Consider the following 24,135-nt stretch of genomic DNA (forward strand, 5'->3'; position numbering starts at 1 on the left):
GTGGTATATCATAGGGGTGAGGAAGGAAATGGACCCTTACTCCATCTTTCTGCACCAATTCAGAAAATAATCCTTTCCCTGGCTAAAACCCAGTCTCGGATCCTGTTTCTCAAATGCCACCTAAACCTCAGAATCCTCCAAACAGCCTAACTGGAAAGATTCCTTTCTCCGGATCCCACCCCTACTTTCAAAATAACCTACACCTTTTCAGATTCCACCAATCCCTGGCCCTCATAAACTTGCTACTGCAAAAACACATCTCCATGGCAAAGTAATCCCAGGACCACCACTTCTACCTCTGGAAGATACTACTACTCTGCAATCCGTACTCCATACATCACATCTCTGAAATTGATTCACCCGCTCTCCAGCACCTGGAGGAGAATTCCAGACACCACTTCCATAAGTTATCTAACTTGCTGACAATCTACTGTCATCTCACGGAACCACTATCCAACCCTTTTCGCACCCACAGAGTTACTCCTCGTCTATCGCTTATAGCAGCTAAACCCTGCCTAACTAACCTTTTCAACAGGCCACGTCCTCTAAAGCTCCCTACCAACTCTCCACCAAATGCAGAGCCAAAACATTCTCATTCTCATAACACTGTTGTTAACCTTTCCATCAAAATCCACAGCTCTACAGAAGTTTCAGTCCTATTCAAAGGCCTCACCTTTAGCCCTACACCCAAATTTAACCATGCTGGACTTGTTAAAGACCTACTATCCTTCTCCCTATACCTGCAATGGAAGCACTTCTTTGCCACCAATCCCACCATCCAGAACCACCCTAATTCCAACACTGAACCCTCCCCCTATCAGTTCCCAACTAACCAATCACTGGTCACCTTCCAAGAATTCCTTACCTTCAATTTAGCCTCACCATCATTCCCGCCATTCCATAGGTTCCACTACTGTTGTTATGAATCACAGTGACTACCTGGCAGAAGGCCTATGCTAATTATCTGACTGCTCCGTCTATAAACTCTTCCAGAGCAACCCCATCCCTGCATTCCAAACCAAACTCCGATCGCTGCTTAAGGGGGGCCGGAATGATCCATCTCCTCCATGTTAATTTTAGCAAATAGAAGCAACACTTTTTCTAAAACCATTAAACATATTGCTCTGAAATATGGACTACATGTTCAGTGAATATTTCTCTACAAAGTTATAATGCTACATTAAGAAATATTTATTGGTTTTTGTTTTACAATTTTTCTAAACAGATGCTTTTTTTTTCTCTAAAATTTCGCACTTTTTCTTCTATAACTCTTGAATTATAAAACATTTTTTTTACAATTTGTTATACAAATGAAGGGAAAGAAGTCAACAATACTGTGTCTAAATTTCATTGATATACTGTTAGCAGTTTTTGAGAAAATGTTTCTCAAAGATGAAAATTTTAAAGTTACGGGAAATTGCTTCCAAAGTTTTTTAATACATTCCTGCTCCATATGATAGATTATCAGTATCCTCTTCTTTTTACAGTGTTAGTTTCCCTTTCACTGGTCTTTTCTTCCACTTTGCTGCATGTTGTAAGCTTTTGTCTCTTATTCCTGCACCTCTTAGTCTTTCTTCATCAATTAGGCGCACTGTGGAAATGGTGTTGTGTCCTGGTTGTTCAGCACATCATATTTGATAATGTTTCCTTCATTGTATGTTGCCACTGCATCATACACTCCAAAATGCAATATTTTTATCAGTACAAACATTCTTTTGGGAATCCTAATCCATATTAAATTATTTACACTTTCATTTGGATGTTGTGTTTTCCCATGTAAACACTTTTCCAATAAACTTGGCTGTGATAAATCTCTGAATATGGGCATAATTACATCAATTAGAGCATTTGGCAAACTATTTTTATGGGGCACAGTGCATGTTGTCGGTGCTCATTTGTTAAAGCACTATGAAAAAATAATGCCCATACTGCTCTCCTCATATGCTCAATGCTTCTTGTATTTTGCCTAATTGCACACCCATAATACCTCTGCAATCTATCAATTGCTTCATCTGTCAATCTTCCTCTTCCTCCAAGGGTCTTACCATCACTAAGCTTCTGGGATCCTAATGTCTGCTTTAGTTTGTGCAAGCGAGCCCCCAAGCCATTCTGCGCATGTCCAATGCACTCCTGTATTTTAATGTGAATTTTATTGCCATAAGGTTCAAGTTCCTCTACAGCTTTATATCCCTTAGAATCACCAACTCCTACATAGTTAGTGTATCGTACATTATACCACTCCTATGATCTGGAAAAAATTGCTTTCACTCCCTCTACTTCCATCGCTCCACTCGTGCCATGAAAATTTGCTTCACAACTTTAATTGCTTCACAACTTTCACTATGTTCGTCCTTGGTATTGACCTTACATCTACAATGTTTTGAAAGGATAGCAACATCAATTACTTTGCAACTGTGCCCCCTGGTAGCTGTCACAACTCCATTTAAAGATTTATGACCTCTACATTGCCATGATCCATCTAAAGCAACAGTTAAATCTCTACAATTCCCATTATCTGTCACAGCTTCTTCAACTGCCTTCTTCATTGTTGCTTGAGCAATATCTTCAGCAAAAGATCCCACCAATTCATTATAAAATCCAAACTTGGTTGGTTGTTCTGGCAAAATCATAATTCCACATAACATTGTCCCTGCAGCACTGCCCTTGCCAATGCAATGCAAGCCATACAATAACCTAACATTTATATCATACACCTTATTTCCACTATGAGGAATACTGTTAGAATTAGAAAACAAAACTTCTGCAGCACATTGGTTACACCAAACCAATGTGTGAAGTTATTTTCAATTCCAGTCCTCTTTCTTTGCAAACTTGGCACAATACTTTATGTTTCAAAATATTAGAGAGCAAGGAAATTTTAGTTATTTCATTCACATCATTACTGTCACTTTCATAGTTTTCAAATTTTTCTTTGCTGTCACAGTTTCTTGTTGGAAGAAGTTCTATCACATTCACCTCGAGTAGCCGGTGAAGCAGTCTGAGCAGCATCTCCCTTCGAAACAACGAAAGATTTCTTCTTCCACTAATTGTGGTTTTTCTTAAACACTTGATTGCTGAAATGGAGCATACTGATATCCACAAACCAAATACGTAAAACAGGTACGAGCAAAACTCATCAAATACGCAAAATTGAACAGCTAAACAACACAAAGCAATCTCCACAAGTCAACACACACGGCATACCGATATGAACAGTCACTTGGCACAGAGATAAAGCCATACAATGTTGGAAAACAAAACACTGTCTAATTTCGCACAGATACCCTGCTTGCATCCAACGAGTGGTGCCGTCAGAGGTGACACACCAAGTCGCTACAACAATTTATGTGGCATGTCATCTTTGTAGCGATAAAAAACACGCTTAGAATTCACTTAGAAGGGTGAAACCTGATTTGTTTTATTCAGAAGACTCCAAATAATTTTATAATGAAAAAACCAAAAGACGTTAATTTTGCTATTTTCATTGTTCAAGCTCCCCTTAAAGCCTTCGGTTCATCCCAGAACATCTCCTCTGAATCCATTTCCCTCCTCACCTCTATGATACACTACATACCCACTTTCTACATGCTCCGCAGAATCCACAATCCTGGATGCCCCATTGTGGCTGGTTACAGTGCCGCCTAAGAAAGAATTTCAGCCCTCATTGACCAACAACTACAACCAATTGCCCTTAATCTAACATCCCACTTCAAACACACAAACCACGTCCTTCACTGACCGTCCACCACCACCATCCGTTTACCTCCTGGGCTCTGCTCTTCACTGCTTATGCCACATCCCTATACACCAACATCCCTCATGTCCATGGTCTTCACTATTGAACATTACCTTTTCCAATGTCCTTCAGACTCAAAATCCACTTCCTCATACACCTTACTTACTCTATCCTAACCCACAACTACTTCTCATTTGAAGGGAAGGTATATAAACAAATCCGCGGCACAGCCATGGGCACCCGCATGGCAGCCCCCTATACCAACCTTTTTATGGGCCATCTAGATACATTACTATCCTCCCAAAACACCAAACCCCTTGTCTGGTTCAGTTTCTGATGATATCTTCATGGTCTGGCCTCAGCACCAAGACGCCCTATCTTCATTCCTCCATAATCTCAATGCCTTCTCTCCAATCTGCTTCATGTGGTCCTTCTCAACCCAGTGTGTCACCTCTCTAGATGTTGACCTCCATCTCCCTGATGGCTTCATTCACTCCTCTGTTGACATTAAACCCACCAGTCACCAAGAATACCTGCACTTTGACAGCTGTCATCCCTTTCACACCAAAAAATCTCTCCCATATAGCCCGGCTACCTGGGAACAGCGTATCTGCAGTGACAAAAACTCCCTTGGTCAGTTTGCTGAGGGTCTCACCAAGGCCTCCAAACACTGGCACTATACCACAGGCCTAGTCCACAACAAATCTCCTGTACCATTTCCCCTAAACCTCCCACCATACCCAAGGACTAGCCACAAAGGAGTGTCCCCTTCATCACCCAGGACCACCCTGGACTGTAACAACTGAACCACATCCTCCGCTAGTGCTCTGATTACCCATCACTGAGCCCCCCCCCCCCCCAAGTGGTGTTCCATCGCCCACCTAACTTCAATAACATACTAGTCTATCCCTATGCCACTTCCAATCCCAACCCTTTGCCACAAGGGTCATATCCCTATGGAAGTCCCATGTGCAAAACCTGCTCAATTCACCCTTCCAGCACTTCCTATTCCAGTCTTGTCACATGTTTATCCAATCCCATCAGGGGCCAGGCCACCTGTGAAAGCAGCCATGTCATTTACCAACACTGCTTTTTATATTTGTATGACTACCAACAAGCTGTCCACCAGAATAAGCAGCCACTGTCAAACTATGGCCAAATGCAAAGTAGACCACCTTTTGGCACAACATGCAGCAGGACATAACACATTTGATTTCAATGGCTGCTTAACTATCTGAGCTGTCTGGATCCTTCCCTACACCACCAGCTTCTCTGAACTGTGCAGATGGGAGTTATCTTTACAACACATTCTCCGCTTCCGTAATTATCCCAGCCTCAACCTACAGTAACATCCTGTCCCACACTCTCTACCCAACAGTTCCCACCCCTTTGTCCTATCATCTCCTCCCCATTCTCTTCTTCCACCCTGTTTATTTGCAGCCCTCTGCCAATGCATCCACCCACTTTTCCCTGCTCCTCTCCTTTTTTGTTGCCAGCGAGTGTTTAAACTCAGAAGAGAGTTCCTGGAGCCCCTCTGTAGAAATTCTGAATGTGTGGGGTGTCGCATCGTCCTGTTGGAACTGCCCAAGTCAATTGGAATGCCCAATGGACCTGTATGGATGCAGGTGATCATACAGGATGCTTATGTTCGTGTCACCTGTCAGAGTCGTATCCAGACATACCAGGGGTCCCATATCACTCCAACTGTACATGCCCCACAGCATTATAGAGCCTCCACCAGCTTGAACAGTCCCCTGCTGATATGCAGGGTCCTTGGATTAATGAGGTTGTCTCCACACCCATAAACATCCATCAGCTCTATAAAATTTGAAAGAAAACTCGTCTGACCAGGTAACATGTTTCCAGTCGTCAACAGTCCAATGTCGTGCTGACGGGGCCAGGCAAGGTGTAAAGCTTTTGTGTCGTGCAGTCATCAAGGGTACAGGAGTGGGTCTTCAGCTTCAAAAGCCCATATCAATGATGTTTCATTGAATGGTTGACATGCTGACACTTGTTGATGGTCCAGAATTGAAATCTGCAGCAATCTGCAGAAGGGTGGCACTTCTGTCATACTGAGTGACTCCTTCAGTCATCACTGATTGCATTCTTGCAGGATCTTTTTCCATCCACAGTGATGTTGGAGATTTGATGTTTCACCGGATTCCTGATATTCACTGTACACTTGTGAAATGATCGTAAGGGAAAATCCCCAATTCATCGCTACCTCAGAGATGCTGTGCCCCATCGCTCATGTGCCAATTATAACAGTATGTTCAAACTCACTTCAATCTAGCTAATCTGCAATTGTAGCAGCAGTAACCGATCGAACAACTGCGCCAGACAGTTGTTGTCTTATATAGGAATTACGGACTGCAGCGCTGCATTCTGCCTGTTTACATCTCTCTGTATTTGAATACGCATGCCTATACCAATTTCTTTGGCACTTCAGTGTATTATTTCTTCTCCTGTGCCACTGCATGGCCCACTTTTTCTTAAATCCTTCGCTCATCATTATCAAACTTTGTCTCTGAAATCCATCTGTACCTCTCTAGTTCAGATTCAGATGGACTGTTCCCACAACCTGTTTACTCCTTTTCCTAGATAACTCCCCTCCACTTATGCTGTCTGCTGTCATCATAATTTATCATTTTTCTCTTCAATAACTATTCTTTGTCAGACAGAGTGTCTCCTCCAATCAGACTTTTTATATATTTAAGCAGTGTTCTCCAAAGTTCACTATATTTCAAAAATCATCATTTACCAGTACATCTAGTGAAAGGGAGCTAAAGCAACTTTCTTTCATAATATGCTTTGACATCAGGTGCATTTTTGCTACACAGTACACGCTCCTCGCAAATTATCTCATTAAGTATTTTGTATTTCTTGACCAGTACTTATTCAGGAAACTTTGCAGAAATTCTTCAAGGCTTTGATACTGATTTACTCTATATGTCCATGACCTACAGACTTCTCCCAAAAGACTAAATACACTGTCAAACCTTTTCTTCTCTACAGCTAGTAGTTGTATATATTTTTGGTACTCATTAATCAAATCCAAGAATGGGCATGATCTCTTTTCTGTAATTCCAGCTCTCTACATTTCTCCTGAATTCCTCATAAGTGCTTTCCAGAACATGGCAATTATACCAAAAAAGAAACACTTTCCTGATGTTGTACATGGGAAATCTTTGCTGCTTTCTCACTTAGGGTAAAAATTTGGGTTTACTTCTTGTTGCTAGCATAACATCTATGAGCCATAAATACAGTCATGTTTATAATGAACAATGCTACTGTCACGTAGCTATTAAGGGTTCAGTCCTCGTATATAGATAATCAAGTAAATTGTAAAGGACTGACTACAGAGGCATGTTTTTAATTTTCTTTTCAATCTAAAGTGATTTTCTAATTCTTGCTTAGACACATTAAGTGTGTTTTGAAGATCTTTGCAATGTAATAGAGAGCCCTGCCTTGTAACACGAATAAAGAGAAAATAATAATTGGAAATTGTTTGTATTGTGATTGTGAAAACCAGTAATCAACTGAAACTTATTTTTATTATTTGCAACAATTTCATTAAGAACTAAACGAAACAAGAAATCAGTAAAAGAATTCCAGGGGTAGCAGAAATTTTTTGGAAGTAAGTGAATGCAGAGATATCAATATAGATTTCATCTACAATATTTTCTTGTCAAGGCTACTTAGAATTAATTATTTCCAGGTTTCGTTTGACTCCCACAATTAAATTCCCATCAAGAACATACTGTCAATCCAAAAAATTTCAAGACTGGGAAATAAAAAATTGAGAAGAATTAAGATGGTGGTTTAATACTTCTGGTGTTCTACACTGTTTCCCCTATTTGAGAGCAATGCACAGAACATTCACACGAGGGCGTGCTGAGAAGTAATGCCTCAAAAAATTTTAATGTGAAAACTCTTCATGCATTTTAAATAGAACAAACTTTGTAAAGATTCTACATCTCTATTCTTCATGTTTACAATGTATTTATTTTTCAACACAGACACCCTGGTGACAAACACATTTCTCCAACAAGAGACCACTTTGTTGATATCATCACTGTAAAATGTTTGACTTTGTTGACAGAGCCACAACCTACTTCTGCCTGCATAACCTTTCACAACTATCAGAGCGAAATCCTCAAAGGTGTTCTTTAAGTTCTGGTAACAGATGAAAATTGGATGGGGCCACATCAGGATGGTATGGAGGATGACTGGTGGTGGTGAACCCAAGGCGTTTGATTGTTGCAATGCTTGTGTGGGGTTAGGCATTGTCATGCTGAAGGAAACAGTGCTCCAGAGGTAAACAAACTCTTTGAATTCGGAACTCTTATTACAGGTATGGTGTCTCTTACTCACCGATATAGTTACGTTACACACAACCACGTTACACACTACAATTTGCAAATATACAGACATGAAAAATAATGATGCAGAATGTTAATAACATTTTTTAAATTTAAAATGCTTTAAGAGTCTCCAGAAAAATAAATTATATTTTCCTCCTGCCGCTGCTTGGTGAGTAGATTTTTCATCTATCCAATTACACAATATTTACAAATATGAGACATAGTGATCTATGGGCATATATTGGATGAAACTCACTGTGTGAAGTTCTTGGGTATCAAGATGGATAATAAACTGCAGTGGCATCAGTATGCGACCAAGTTAACTAAAAAACTCAATTCTGCCAGCTTTGCACTCACTTCTCTCTCTCTCTCTCTCTCTCTCTCTCTCTCTCTCTCTCCCTCCCCCCTGTGTTGAACTGCAGACAAGATTGCTAGTATATTTTCACTCAATTCTGTTCCGTGGCACAATCTTCTGGAGCATTACAGCTAAGGTGAAAAATGTGTTTATTCTACAGAAGTGTGCAGTAAGAATATTGTGTAACATACATACCTGACAATCTTGCAAAAGCCATTTCAGGGACTTAGGGGTTCTCCCTCTTACATTGCAATACAAATACCTGTAACGGTATTTGTGGTTAATAACAAGACTAATTCTAGGATGAGCTCAGCAATTCACAACCGTAACACCAGAAGTAGAGGTAATTTCAATTTTGACTATGCATCCTTTTACAGGATTCAGAATGGAGCTTTATCTTCTGGTGTGAAAGTCAGTAACGGGTTTCCAATGAACATCAGACAGGAAAATGAAAATCCTCACATATATACAGGCAAAGTAGAAGAATAGTCATGATGACATGAAACCTAAAAGAATGACACAGCCACTGGACTTAACAAGTCAGAAATATAGCATCTACTCTCCAAATTGCAGGCTACATGAACCAGAGGTGATGGTGTTGTGTATCCGAGGAAATTGCCAGATATTGAGCCCATAATGACAATGATGAATGCAATTTAGAGATGTTCATTCTCCTCAACATCTCACTACAAAGATAGGTCAACTATGATGCTATACTCAGAATAGTGCCTCACCTGAAAAGATGAAGTTATGTCACTCCAGTGTACAGTGTTATCATTACCATTACTAGTGTGCATTCCCACTGCCACAGCATAGAAAACTGCTATAATGGCTACCATGATGATTTTATGTTATGTTATGTTATGTTAACCGGGGACCTAGAAACGACGGAGAGGCTCCTATGTGATCATTCCATTTCATATCCCTACAAAATGTTACACCCACATTATTATGTGAGTTGGTTGATTCCAACAGAGACTCACTGGTATTACAGACATAGGATACTACATTTTTCATTCTGTGAAGTGCAAAATTTTACATTTCTGAACATTTAGAGCAAGTTGCCAACCTCTGCTCCATGTTGAAATCTGATTAAAATCTGACTGAATATTTATGTAGCTTCTCTCAGATAGTACTTCATTACAGCATCTGCAAAAAGCCTGATTTTACTGTTAATAATGTCTGCAAGGTCATTAATATACAACACGAACAGCCCACATTGAAGCAATGTAAAGGGACACTTTCCTCTAACATTACCTTTATTCGACAGAAGTAATTGATACCAAAAATATTTTCAAATCTTGTATAGATTAATATTATCTATGCTGTTTAACTAAAAGAATTTCATATGATTTCATATATGATGTATTATATTTCAGGCTGAAATGTATAAAAAGAATTTATTTTATTACTTTATTAAAATTGATTTTTAGTAACTCTGTACGTACAGTTAAAACTACTTTTCTTTTAGATATATTTGAAATTACAAAATATCTGGTATACTTAAAATTCCTATTATTAATGGCACTATCTGAAAATATTTATTAAATTTATTTCTGGATTCATTTATAGAAGAATGATATAACTTGGTGACGATTCTTCTTTTCTCAAGAACATTTGTAAACTCTTTTTGTTTTATAAACTCTTTGGAATATTGTTAGTACTGCAGAATAAGTTAGTGGTGGGTATTCCTCTGATGGAATCAGACATGTTTTTAATTTTGGCAATAACAATGTAATTTTTGGTTTTATGGAAGTGGAAATTGTAAAGACAGCATGATATAAAAAAATGTGATAGAATTAAGGAAGGGGGGAAAAAAGTACAAAAACAGAAATTGCTCAGCAGACTTACTTAATAGTTATCATTTCATTTGGAACCTACAAAGTCAAAAAGTTTCAGCCTCAAGAATCAACCCCTAGACGTGACGGACTGGGGCTAACTATGAGAAAAGAAGATACATAAAAAATGTTTATTTTTAAATCTTACTCCTCTCGAAGCTTATGAAACGGGCCAATAATTTAGAAGAGTGAAAATCAACTGGTGATGTGAGGGAGGGTAAGATTACAGCATCTTATATCATGCTGTCAGTGCTGACAACTTCAATATGCTTTGTATTAAAAAAGCAGATCACCCTTCTATCCCAGTAATCAATACCACATTGTGTAAGAACTACAAACATTTTATTTCATTTAACATTACCAACAAATTTCTTCCAACATGTTATTTCTATAATATGGAAAAAACAGATTTCCACTCACCACATAGAAGAGACATCGAGTTACGGTCAGGCACAATGAAAAAAGAGCCTTAGAAAAAGTAGAAAACACATTCACACAAGCACAATTCACACTTACATGGCCACCATATTCTCCGGGCAATAAGAATGAATATGACAGTGCCCACGTTTATGAGTTGTACTTGAGTGAATGTGTGCGTTTTTCATACATCTGAAGAAGGATTTTGTCCGAAAGTTGAAATATTTCTAGGATGGATTTCATTGTGCCTATATGTGACTCATCACCTCATTTATGGGGTAAATAGCGATATATCCTTTCCATATTGTTGTTATTCCATCCTGGACTTTCCAGTTTTTGAATTTGCTATTTCTGCTGCACACAAAACTTGAAGCTCAGGAACGACTACTGTTGATTACATTGGGACAAACACAAAGGAACACTTTGGACATTTTTTCATGGAGATAAGTGATTCATGAGGATTTCACAACGCTGTCATAGGTTTCCCTCAGACTACTTAAAGGTAAGAAGAGAAAATAAAGAATCATTATAGAATCTACAAAACCTACCAAATAAGTATCTATCTACTGATTAAAAGAACAAAATCATACCTAAGGACACATGCTGGAAACAGTTTCCCTTGCATTGTCAACTATACTGGGGGTAAGTGTAGGTAGATGTTGAGGATGACGTTTTGTTGGTGGAGTGAAATCCTCTCTGTCTATTTACACATTTATATTTGGAAAAGGACTATCTACTTTGGCAGATTTTATAGATACATTTATTAGAATAAGATTTATAGCTTTTTACACAAATTAAAAAAAAAAATTTTTTTTAATAATTTTTAATTTTTAGCATTTGTTATGAGGGTATGGCAGATGGTTAAGAGTAGAGAGCATTAAACAAGGAAATTATTGATAGGGTTTGTAATTAACTATACTATAGCAATGTAGAAAACACAGTTGCAGTTGCTAATACAGACAACCATCAGCTGTATAAGGGAATTATGACAATTAAGATTAGTGCTGGACTGGGATCTTGGATTTCCTTCTTTATATGAGTGGTTGCCTTAACCGCTTCAGTTATTCAAGCATGACTCACGATCAGACTCAAACTACCACACATTATTGCTCCTGTATCACAACCTGTACTTGTACGCACATTACGTAATTCCCGTTTGAAAGAGGACGTTTTAACTGAAAATTGCTGCTCAGTATAAGCAGATAAAAATGATATTGTAGTAAATGTATGTCTGAAACAATATTGTTTTGCAATGTAAACAAGGAGGAAGAACAATTAGTTCCCTTTCCAATCATTAGTAAAAATGAATATCAGATACATGTTTACATGTAGGTTGTGTTGTATTGGTCATGATGCACAGTTGTTAGGACACAATTTCCCCAGAGTATGCTGGATGGAGAATACAAGTGCAGCAATTGGACTGGAAGAGAAATTACAGTACACTTTACACAGTCATTTTTACAGATGTGCCCCGTGTTCCCTTTTCTAATGACAGTGTATTAATCCATTTCTAGACATTCTCCAAGTGGTATTGTTATACCAAAGTGGATCTTCATATAATCTTTTATTATCTTTGAACAATATTCTTGAACCTCCAGCTGTGAAAAGTGGTTAAAAACCCACGAACTTTCAGACAAATGCTCCTTGGACATAGTCGTAAGTTTGCAACTATTGTCCTTACATAGCCATGCTATTTCCTAGATAACTATGTAGTGACACTGTTACCACATAAGGTAATGTTTCGATTACAAGACCACCATGCCTGCTTCAAGCTTCCAATGGCTGTGTCTCCAGTTATACTCAGCTGCAGATCACCATCTTTACAGAAGATGTCAGCAATTTTTATCTCGCTCACTCCTTTTATAATGCTATCTCAGAAACTGTTTGTCTATTTAATAATAAAAATCTTGTCAAATGCAATTCGGTATCCATTTTGCACAGCGTCTACATCTACATCTATACTCTGCAAACCACTGAAGTGTGTGGCAGAGGGTACATCCCACTGCAACAGTTTCTGTTCCATTCATGTATGGAGTGTGGGAACAATGACTGCTTAAATGCATCCATGCATGTTGTAATTAATCTAATCTTGTCCTCATGATCCTTACAGAACAGATATGTACGTGGTTTTAGTATATTCCTAGAATCATCATTTAAAGATGGTTCTTTGAACTATTCTACCACTGATATCTCACAATGCAACAGATAAAAGCACTGTTCAATAATGTACACAGTCTGTTCAACAGAGAACTGTCCACATCCACATGGTATTTTGTATGTGTCTAGCATTCTGAGACATGACTCATATGAGTTATTGAATTTTTACTGAAGGCCTGGGGAATGAGTCAGTTTTGGACCTTTTGAGGAGCTGGCTAATCTTTCATGTTACAGAGCCACAGAATGGCAACTATGCAAGCTTGTCCTTCTCAGGGGCCTTCTGCTTATGTACTTTCAGTGAAGTTGCTGGTGAAATTTGTTGAATGTTGTCTCAGTTCTTCAGGCAAATTTTCAGCACTTACAATGGTTTCTACTTGATGCATGAAGGTCCTCAGAATGGAATATTTCTATGGTTGGAAGAGAGAGAGAGAGAGAGAGGGGGGGGGGGGGGGGTAGTGTGTAGATACCAATCTATGTGGCCAAGACATCCATTGCTTTTTGACGGAAGGAATGTTGAGGAACTTGATTCATATTTATCTAGACTGTGGTCCATGCTTTTGAGCTTAAACCACAGTTATTCCAGTGAGCAGAACATAATGGAGATACAATCACATTAGCAGCTCATGCAAGGTCACTTTATAAACCACCTAAGCTTCCTACTGTCGTAAAACCACAACATTCCCGGACCATTATTCCTACCACAAAATTCCTATCCCTACAAATGTCCCCACTAGAAAACCTGTTCCATGCATCCAACCACTAGAGACAGCTCTCTCCAGCACCAGCCCTGGTAAATCCCACAACATCAAAGACAGGGCAACATTTGAAACAACACGTTGTTTACAAACTAACATGTCGACCACAAAGCGTTCTGTGTAGGAATGACCACCACTAAGCCAGCAACATTTGAAACCACACGTTATTTACCAACTAACATGTCCACGACATAGCTTTTTAGGTAGGAATGGCCATAACCAAACCAGCTGAGTGCCTGAATGAATACAGATGAACTTTCTACCTTAGGGATGCCCATACCTAGTTGCTTAGTGTGCTCTACAGCATGACTAAAGGACTACACTCTTTGGGCCACTTTGTAACACCCCCGATACTAGAGATGGGAATTTATCGTTCAACATATTCTTGTGTCCCATCATCATTGTGGTTCTAAACCCATTAACAAACCACATACCCCAATTATTTCCTCTATATTTTTTCAATGATGACATTCCCTCAATTATTTGACCATTTTCCCCCCTCTCCCTCTTTCCCCATTTTTATTTTTCATTTTCCGCTCTCCATTTTCATTATCCCCAGTCTCCTTTCATGGTTTAAAAATTCTTCATGACACTACTTATTATTCATCACATTTCTCTTCCTCTCAGTCCAATGTGTTTTTATTTCTTGTTCCATCCACACATCATCTCTGAATTGAAACTGGCACTATGTTTACCAATGCTATATCTTTGAAATTGTACTGCCCCTTCATCTTTCTCTCTCTCCATCATAACAACAGGCGAGTCCCACACATCCTGGGGTTTGAGTGACCTCTCCCTCTCTCTCAAGCTAATCCTCTTTCCTCCCTAAAGAAGACATTAACAGTTCCAAATGATGGGAACAGTATTTTCTGTTTTTAAATGTGTGCATTCATAGTACAGAAATTTTCATCTGTTGAAGGTACGTTCTAGCCAGTTATTTTGTCACCCTGTTGCAGGGAATGAGTGAATATTATTTAAAAGAGTATTGCAATCGGTACGTGTAAATGTTCTGCTCGAAGGGTTGCAGATTGTCTTTCATCTTTACACAAAATTAGAAGAGCTGATCAACAACCTAGAACTGCTATGAGGTAAGGCCAGTATTACACTTTCAAATTTCTTTGTCAAAGACATTTGATGGTGCAATAGGGAACTTTGTCAAATGTCGTCCAATATTTGATCAAATCTAGGGCCTTGCTTACATTTGATCAAAGGAGTCGCTTGTCTTCTGTTTACCGCAATGTGACATGTTACCACATGGAGCACTAGCATTGCTGCATTCTGTCATCTGTAGTGTTTTTATAAACATTGCCGGTAAATACAATTGGTGTTTGCCGACAACTACAAAATTAATAGAGATGTATGAAGCTGATGAGGCACTTTACAACGTGAGGCACACTGAATACAAAAATAGATTACGAAGATTGGAGACCTGACCTAACCTAATCTAACCTAACCCAACCCTCTCGTGTAGCAAGGAATCTGAGTGTTACAGTGAGCCTGCCTTCTGCAGATGTAGCAGTTCTTAAGTGAATATTGTGCTTTGTGATATGAGGATACACTTCATTGAGCACATACAGAAATGTATGCTCATCCATTCTTAAGTAATTAATGTATGACTTGACGTCTTCCACTGTAAGCTCATGTAACAAGTTTTTTTGAATGCTTTTATCGTGTCGTCGTAAAACCCACAACTTCACCCAGGTATGTTTCCTTTTTTCCCCCCCACTTCTCTTCCGCATGTGCACACAGTGCAATTGTGGTACACGCAACTGCTGCGGTTAACAACAAGTTGCTGTTGTCAGCCATCTTGAACTTTGACGAAAAATATGATGACAGTGTAATACCCCTTCTAGCGCTACGTCAAAGATCTTTGTCAAATATATTTGACGGAATATTTGATCACATCTTTGATCAAATCTTTGACAAAGAAATCTGATAGTGTAATACCGGCCTAAGGTGAATTTGAAGCTAGCTGAATGCTAGTGGGCACAGGACTCGGGGAGCACCATGACCAGCCCATGTAGTTGAACATTTCCAGCAAGCCAGGTGCAGAGACAATGAGGATGTCATCAGAAAAGGGGAAATCCCAGAACTGGGAATTTGGATGGCTGATGCTCACATTGCCTTTGTGCAGAACACGCTTCAGGAGATGGCGGAGTGTCAGACACTATTAAAGATAGCCAAGTTTGACAGTCTGAGGTTTGACAGTAACTCAAACCAAATATTAAAGCAAATCTGAATAAATCTGCAATCTCACATAAAACGTGGTGCATCCAATGACACAACAATATTTCACTAACTTTACAAATACAGAAGTTAATATTTCACAGTGAATAAACATTTATACAATGTTCATATCATTTGAACAAACAGTATCTCAGATGACAGCACTACACTATAGCTATCATAGCTGAAAGCTACAGATACATATCTATTTTATTTACTGATTTACTATGTCTTTTATACCTGTTTCATTGTGCAAATGTTTGTTAGAACATCATATCTGAGCACTTACACAGCAAATGAATACACCATAAACACCTCATTTTTCCCAAACTTGCATTTTTATTTAATGAATAGGTTTCTATTTTCCCAGCAACTTTATTTAAATGTTGATTCCAAATTCTATTAAAGAATTGTGCTAATTTAAAAGTGGTCAACAGTATGTGTTAACAGACACCACATCTCTAAAAGAATGGCAAAAGCCTCTTCTGACAAGCAGGCCTAAAGAACTTTTTAAACTATATTTAATGACAATTTGTTGTCAATTAATTTGAGCGCACTTGCCCAAAAATGCTAGCTTATTTATTTATGAATCAACTATTACTTATATTTATTGTAAAGGGTCCGAAGGTAACTGAATGATCATAACATTTCTTTTATTTGAATATCATTATAATATATTAGTTTCGAGCAGGAAAGTGATCAATTGAGTCAAATCATGTCAGTAGAGCTTGAGAACAATGTATTTTTGGTGGGGATGGTCTTCAGATAATGAGAGTTGGACAATGGTAGAACACTGCTGGAGCCACGTGGAGACAGACATTTCAATTGAAGAGCTCAAAGGCACAATTCTGGACACTTTATGTCGAGATCTCAAAGGAGGCAGGCCTGCCTGTGATAATGAGTGGTATTAAACCATGGAGATGTTTGATTCTTGGTGGTGAATGGCCACTACCATACAATTTTTGAAGTGACTTTAGATTTCGACAGTTCTGAATTGCTCCAGAGTAGGACTCTTTAACTTTTGCTGCTTGATGTACAGAACTGAGAATCAACAGAGTATGAGTTACTGTTTTTTGTATCATTTGTGAATAATCATGTTGAACTCTGCACTATTTTGAGTTGGTGAATTGTTGTGACTCGCCGATCTTTCAAAGTGCCGCTGCGCAGTTACGCGCATCCTCTACATGCGGCACTGTCTGCCAGCCATGCAGCAGCAGTGCCACCTAAGCGGCCAGCCAGCCAGTGGCCGCAAGACTTGGACTCAGTTATGATTTGACTGTTAAAGTGTACACACGTCTTACTCTGTTTACTTGATCTGTGACTTTCATATATTGCGTCTTCCTTGAAATATATTTGTTCAACTTGAAGTTATAACAATTGGCGATGAGGTAATGATTTTTCTTTTCCATCGTTGAGCCAAATGTTTCCATGGCTACTTTAGAGCAACTATTGCCAGGTCTCATAGAATGCGATTCGTGATTTCGTTGCAGCATCAAATGCGGGGCGTCTCTCATCGTTGTCTCTACCTACTTTTCCTCCTTACGACGAGATGGCGGAAGACTGGTCTGATTACGAAAAACGTCTTCGACAGCACTTCTTGGCATTTCATGTCACGGACGAACAAACATGAAAGTCTCTGTTCCTTTCATGGATTCCACCCCAAATGTATCGGTTGTTGTCACGATTGGCTTCTTTGAAAGATCCTGCGTCTTTGTCCTTTGCTGAAATGTGCTCCCTTCTGTCCGTCTATTTTCAAAAGCAAACACATGTGGTAGCCTCTCGTGTTGCCTTTTATCGTTGTCAAAAACAACTGAATCAATCCTATTGCGCTTGGGCTGCTGAACTTCACGGCCTCAGTCGGAAGTGTCAATTTGTTACTGAAGTTCACAAAGAATCCTACGCAGATTCCATGGTACGGGATGTTATTATCTGATCAGCACCCGACAAAGAAGTTAGGCAACGTGCCCATCAGTTGGCAAATCTGACTCTAGAAGAAGTCCTATCCATCGCTCAGTCTTTTGAAATTTCTCACGCCGCTGGAGTGCAAATAAAGGCATGAAGCGACGTCAGGGAAATACAACCTCTGTGCGATGTTGACGAAGCGTGGGGCGTGTCCCCGCCGGCCGACGTTGCTGCAGTATGCTCCCAAGTGCAGCCTTGGTCTAACCGTAAACAAACCTCTCAGAAACTGCAGCAAAACCCCCGGCAACTTCCTTCCTGTCCGCAGTTTTACGAAACATTCACGAGAAGATTGTCCACAATGTTGGGCCGTGTGTCACAAATGCAAAAAAAAAAAGGGTCATGTGTCATCCATTTGCAAATCCAACCGCACACATGATGTTCATGAACATGACGGTGATTCTGATTCTGTGTTGTCTGCTAATTGTACTTCTTCCCTTTCAGGGAAGTTATTCCTCACTGTCCGAATACTTGGTCGAGATGTTCGCATGCAGGTGGATACTGGTTCTGCTGCCACTATCATCAATTCTCAGACGTATCTTCAGTTGGGTTCTCCGTTCCTGTCACCTGTCACTAGGCAATTACGGACTTACATTAAACAGAAGATTTCTCTCTTGGGACAATTTGATGCTGAGATATATTACAAATCTGTCATTCGCACTGTTTCCATATTTATGGTCGACCATAGTAATGCGGAGAATCTTTTTGGTTTCAATGCCTTTCGCGTTTTTTGGGTTCTCCATAGATGACTCTGTCAATATCATCTCTCGATGCTATTCCTTATGCTCAATTGGATTCCTTGTCAACGACATTTGCGTCCCTTTCTTTCCTGGGTTAGGCCGTGCAAACGACTTTGAAGCTCATATCACGCTCACACCCACTGCTCGGCCTAAGTTTTTTCGGGCTCGGCCCATTCCTGTGGCCCTTCATGATCAGGTCAAATGGGAGCTGGATCGTCTCACTGCTTCAGGGGTCTTGCTTCCTGTCACTTCCAGTGAGTGGTCCTCTCCTGTCGTTGTCGTTGCTAATTCAAATGGTGATATTTGTCTCTGTGGCGATTTCAAAGCCACTGTAAATGCTCAGTGCCTTAACCGACACTTACCCTATGCCTCGACCTGAAGAATTGTTCACTAAACTTGCTGAAGGCCAGTATTTTTCTAAACTTGACCTGTCAGAAGCTTATCATCAACTTCCTCTCGACACTGCTTCCCGGCAGGTTCTGGTCCTTAACACGCCTTTCGGCATCTATCAGTACCAACGATTGCCATTCGGGGTTGCCAGCGCTCCTGCTCTCTTTCAGCAATTCTTGGAACAATTACTTGTTCACTGTCCCTGGGTGTACAGATTACCAGGACAACATTGTTGTCACTGGCTCCACCACTGACGAACATCTTCAAAATCTCCGCACACTTTTTCATGTCTTATAGACTGCCGGTCTTAAATGTAATCTTCAGAAATCAAAATTTTTTCCAGGCATCTATCACGTACTTGGGGTTTCAACTCTCTCGGTACGGTATTCGTCCACTTCAGTAAACTGTCGCTGCGATTGATGCCCTTCCTCGCCCTACATCTGGTAAGGAACTGCAGGCCTTCTTGGGGAAAATAGCATACTATCACAAGTTTTTACCATCTGCTGCTTCGGTGGCTCAGCCGTTGCATCGCCTGTTGCATAAAAATGTGCCTTTTCACTGGTCCGCATCATGCGATGCGGCTTTCCAGAAATTGAAGACTATGCTGAAATAGGTCCCGTGCCTGGCCACTTATCGATCTGGCCAACATCTTGTTCTTGCCACGGACGTCTCTCAATACGGGGTCAGTGCAGTCCTTGCACACCGTTTTTCTGATCGTTCTGAACAACCCATTGCTTATGCCTCCAAAACGCTCACCGATGCCCAACAAAAGTATTCTCAAATTGAAAAAGGAGCTCTGGCCATTATTTATGCTCTTCATAAGTTTGGTGTTTTTCTCTATGGATACAAATTTCATCTTGTTACAGATCACAAACCACTTGTTTCATTGTTTCATCCTTCAACGTCACTTCCCGATAAGGCTGCACACTGCATCCAGCGTTGGGCTCTTTACTTGTCTCGTTTCAATTATGAGATTCATTTCCGGCCGACGGCTCAACATGTGAATGCTGATGCACTGTCTCGCCTTCCCATGGGTCCTGATCTGGCATTCAATAGGGACAAACTTTTGTGTTTCCAACTGGATGTTGCCGAGCAGTGGGTTGTGGATGGGTTCCCCATCACCGGGGCTGGCTGCTACGGGTTCTGACCCTACCCTCTCCCGGGTTTTATGCTGTATTCAGAAGGGTTGGCCAGATCGTCCGTCCGCTAAGACTTCTGATCCGTTGCGGAACTACTACACTTTGCGTTACCACCTCATGGCTAGGGCTGGTGTTATCCTCCTTTCCACCGACAATGCTTCACCGCCTGTTGTGGTACCTGCGTCTTTGCATGCTTCGGTCTCGCGCCTCCTTCACCAAGGGCACTGGGGTGTCTCTCACACAAAATCTCTGGTGCACTGTCATGTGTACTGGCCCGGCATCAACTCTGAAACCGCACACATGGTCGCTGCCTGTGGCCCTTGTGCGTCACAGGCCGCCGCCCCGAAGTCATCTTTGTAACCGTGGCCTTCGCCTGAGAAGCCCTGGGAGCGTATTCATGCTGACTTCGCGGGACCTTTTTTAGGTACTTATTGGCTTCTCGTTATTGTCACCTACTCTAACTTTCCTTCATTGTCCGTTGCACGTCGCCTATCACCGCAGCAACCACCAATGCTCTAGCTCATATTTTCTCTTTGGAAGGCCTTCCCTCTACTCTTGTTACTGATAATGGTCCACAATTTGCCTCTTCCGATTTTGTGGATTTTTGGGCCCGTCACGGCGTCATGCATGTCATGGCCCCTCCGTTCCATCCACAGTCAAATGGTGAGGCTGAACGATTGGTCCGCACATTTAAGGCTCAAATGAGGAAACTCCTGACTTCTGCTGATGATGTGCTTCTCCAATTTCTGGCTTCTTACCGCCGTTTCACCCCCATGGGCGACCACAGCCCGGCTGACCTGTGGCCGACAGCCCCGCACACTACTTCATCTTCTGCGACCTTCCACCTCACGGCCGCGGGTGCCTTTGCTTGGCCGGTTCACCGCCGACGGCCTTGTATGGTTACGGGGATATGGCAGGCGGCCAAAATGGAGTCCTGGCTGCATCTTACGGCACCGTGGCCAACGCCTGTATGAAATCCAGATGGACACAGGTGTTGCAGTGTATCATTCGGACCAGCTTCGGCCTCGTGTGCCGGCAACGCCTGTTCCGGATGCCACTACACCACCTTCGGCTCTACCTGATGCTCGGGATAGTGGAATCTCTCATTACTCACAACGCAGTCCTCTCACCATCATATCGGTGCCAGCACAAGAACTGACACCACCAGGACACATGCCCATGCAGGAACCAGATGACAATCATCTGTCGGAGCAACTCTACTCGCCTCCTCCTCCTACGGACACGGACACATCGCCCATGTATCCTGTTATAACAACCGGACTTGCCGCAACGGGCAGATTTGTGCACGGGGCCCCAGCAGATTCGACCCCCACGTGTCCTGTTATCTCGACCCGTTATCATCGGGGACACTTCCGTCCGTATGGGAAGCCTCCTCCCCGAGACTTTACAGCCAGTCAAACAACACCTATGGACGTTAGCAATCTACAGGCCACCTCCATCAAGACCTGTGCAAAAAATTCGAAAGGGGGAAAAGTGTTGTGACTCGCCGATCTTTTAAAGTGCCGCCACGCAGTTACGTGCATCCTCTACATGCGGCGCTGTCTGCCAGCCATGCAGCAGCAGCGCCACCTAAGCGGCCAGCCAGCCAGCGGCCGCTAGGCTTGGACTCAGTTATGATTTGACTGTTAAAGTGTACACACGTCTTACTCTGTTTACTTGATCTGTGACTTTCATGTATTGCGTCTTCCTTGAAATATATTTGTTCAACTTGAAGTTATAACATGAATATTTTGTGTTATGAGATTATGAAAAGGACTTAGTTTTGCAAGTCTTTGATGACTATTTAGTTTGGCGATTTTGCTACCATTCTCATATTGCTCTCAACATAACTTTACTGCATTAGGTAAGGGTATTTTCTATCCAAATTTTAACTGGATATTGTAGGACCACTGCCCTTTTATTTGAGATGTCTTTTCTTGACTATACATTATTCAATGTAATTCTCTGTTGTCTTTATCAATTACAGATGTTAGAGTAGAACACTTTTTATTAAATTATTCATTTATCTTTTATTTTATATTTCTATGTATTTTATTAAGTCGTAATTCTAGCCAATGCAAACGCTACTTGACTGCAGTATCACAGCTACATGTTAATTTCCAGCAAATTAGCTGTGGAGCAAGAAAGTAGATATGTGCAGCTTGACCCTATGGCTACATCAAGCTATTCGTTTTAAACAGAGCCATGCATAGCCCCAGCACCTGAAGTACGAGCAATATCAGGCAAAGTCGTAACAGGTTTACTCATATGGGATGTTGTTTAGAAGAGCAACTACTCAGCAGTAACTGTCAGGAAATGTCACAGTCTGAACGTATCGTTCAAAGAAGCTTCTTCTAAAGTAACTGAGAAGGCAAATAGGAGGGAAGAGACTAGAAAAATCAAAATAACACTCTATAAACAGGCTACATCAAGCTATTCTTTTTAAACAGAGCCATGCATAGCCCCAGCACCTGAAGTACGAGCAATATCAGGCAAAGTCGTAACAGGTTTACTCATATGGGATGTTGTTTAGAAGAGCAACTACTCAGCAGTAACTGTCAGGAAATGTCACAGTCTGAACGTATCGTTCAAAGAAGCTTCTTCTAAAGTAACTGAGAAGGCAAATAGGAGGGAAGAGACTAGAAAAATCAAAATAACACTCTATAAACACTATCTCCTGACCTTCAGCACAACATAACTTTTTTCTATTTATGTCTCTGTTTCATTGCTCTATAACATTGCTTATTGTGACTATTCTTTCTGTGGCTATTTGGATGTTCTCACCATAGGTGAATGACTCAAGCTACAACAATATTTTTCTGCAAGGCATATCTTGATTCTGATATTACTAACAAGAACATTAATTTCATTTAACTTAAATGATCTGGAGCTTTCATTTATGTCTGATTTTATTTTAACCACGTGTTGTACACGAAACTGCCAAACAGAACATCTCCCACAAAATATCAGAAACAAATTATTCATAATAACTTACTTTCCTCAAGTAGAACATCTGTCCCGAATAAGTTGTAAGGATAGTAATTTCACTTTCTTCATATCCTTGAAGCAAAAGGTATCTGCAAAGAGCTATCAGGAATTCAGCTTCAAATAAATTTCGACGGCTGACAGTTTCAGACACCTGAAATATCATAACAAATAATGACAAAAGATGGTGACACACTGACAATGGTCATTCTATGATATATAAAAACAGTGAAAGATATACAGACAAATTTTCAGTATAACAAGTACAAATCAGCCTACAACAGGAAACTCTTGCAATTTCCTTCAAAACTTTCTTGAAGCACATATATGAAAAAAATGTAACATACAGTGAAGTCTTTCATGAGTTTTCTTAGCTACCGGTGAACCTTCCACATCTTATGGTTGTGGTCCATAAAACTATTTCGTTCCCAACATTTAATCCAGATACATCTTGTGAGGTTCTCCTGTTTCTGCTGAGTATTGGCATTTCAGCACAACCATGAGCACCAATGAAGATGTCCAATGCAAGGGAAAATTGGAAAATATGTCAGGAACCAAAAAGGATCATGGACCACAAACATACAACCTAAAAGATCCACCAGCACCTAAAATTGTAGCACTCTGACCCCCTGCCCAAATCCTCACCCCCCTTTAAAAAAAAATTACACAGAAGGATATAGCAGAAGCAGTAACCGAACTAGTATGGCTAGTTGACTAATGAATCAACCAAGAAAAGTTAACAGGAGAGAAGAAAATGGATGGTAATTACTGATTATTGCTACTGAATATAAAACACAGTCAACATCTATATTGGATATGTGCACAGACAAAGTAATGTAGCTGTGCAAACACACTGTTAACAGATAGGTGCCAAGCAGGCGTTAACACAGGCTATACTGTATTGGTAGCACTATTGCTGACAAAGTTATGCTTTCAGCTGCCACCTTGGACACACTAACAAAGCAGAAAGTTATGTTTTTATATTTTTCTGTGTTTCTTCATAGTTTAATTCTTAAATTCCTTGCGTATTTTTGTATTTAAAAGGTGTAATTTTGTGTTTACCCTCACTTCAGG

The 24,135-nt window shown here is 40.4% G+C and overlaps 1 protein-coding gene across 2 annotated transcripts in view; it reads right to left on the reverse strand.

The window, feature by feature from the left end:
- Nucleotides 1–24,135, reverse strand: part of LOC126237203 (NFX1-type zinc finger-containing protein 1-like) — a 291,063-nt gene that overhangs the window by 141,320 nt on the left and 125,608 nt on the right. For both annotated transcript variants that reach the window (XM_049947084.1, XM_049947083.1), the window contains one exon: nucleotides 23,072–23,215. In XM_049947084.1, coding sequence (XP_049803041.1) covers nucleotides 23,072–23,215 — 144 coding nt within the window. The remainder of the gene's footprint in view (nucleotides 1–23,071; nucleotides 23,216–24,135) is intronic.

Source organism: Schistocerca nitens, chromosome 2, assembly GCF_023898315.1.
Source record: "Schistocerca nitens isolate TAMUIC-IGC-003100 chromosome 2, iqSchNite1.1, whole genome shotgun sequence".
NCBI classification, from domain to species: Eukaryota; Metazoa; Arthropoda; class Insecta; order Orthoptera; family Acrididae; genus Schistocerca; species Schistocerca nitens.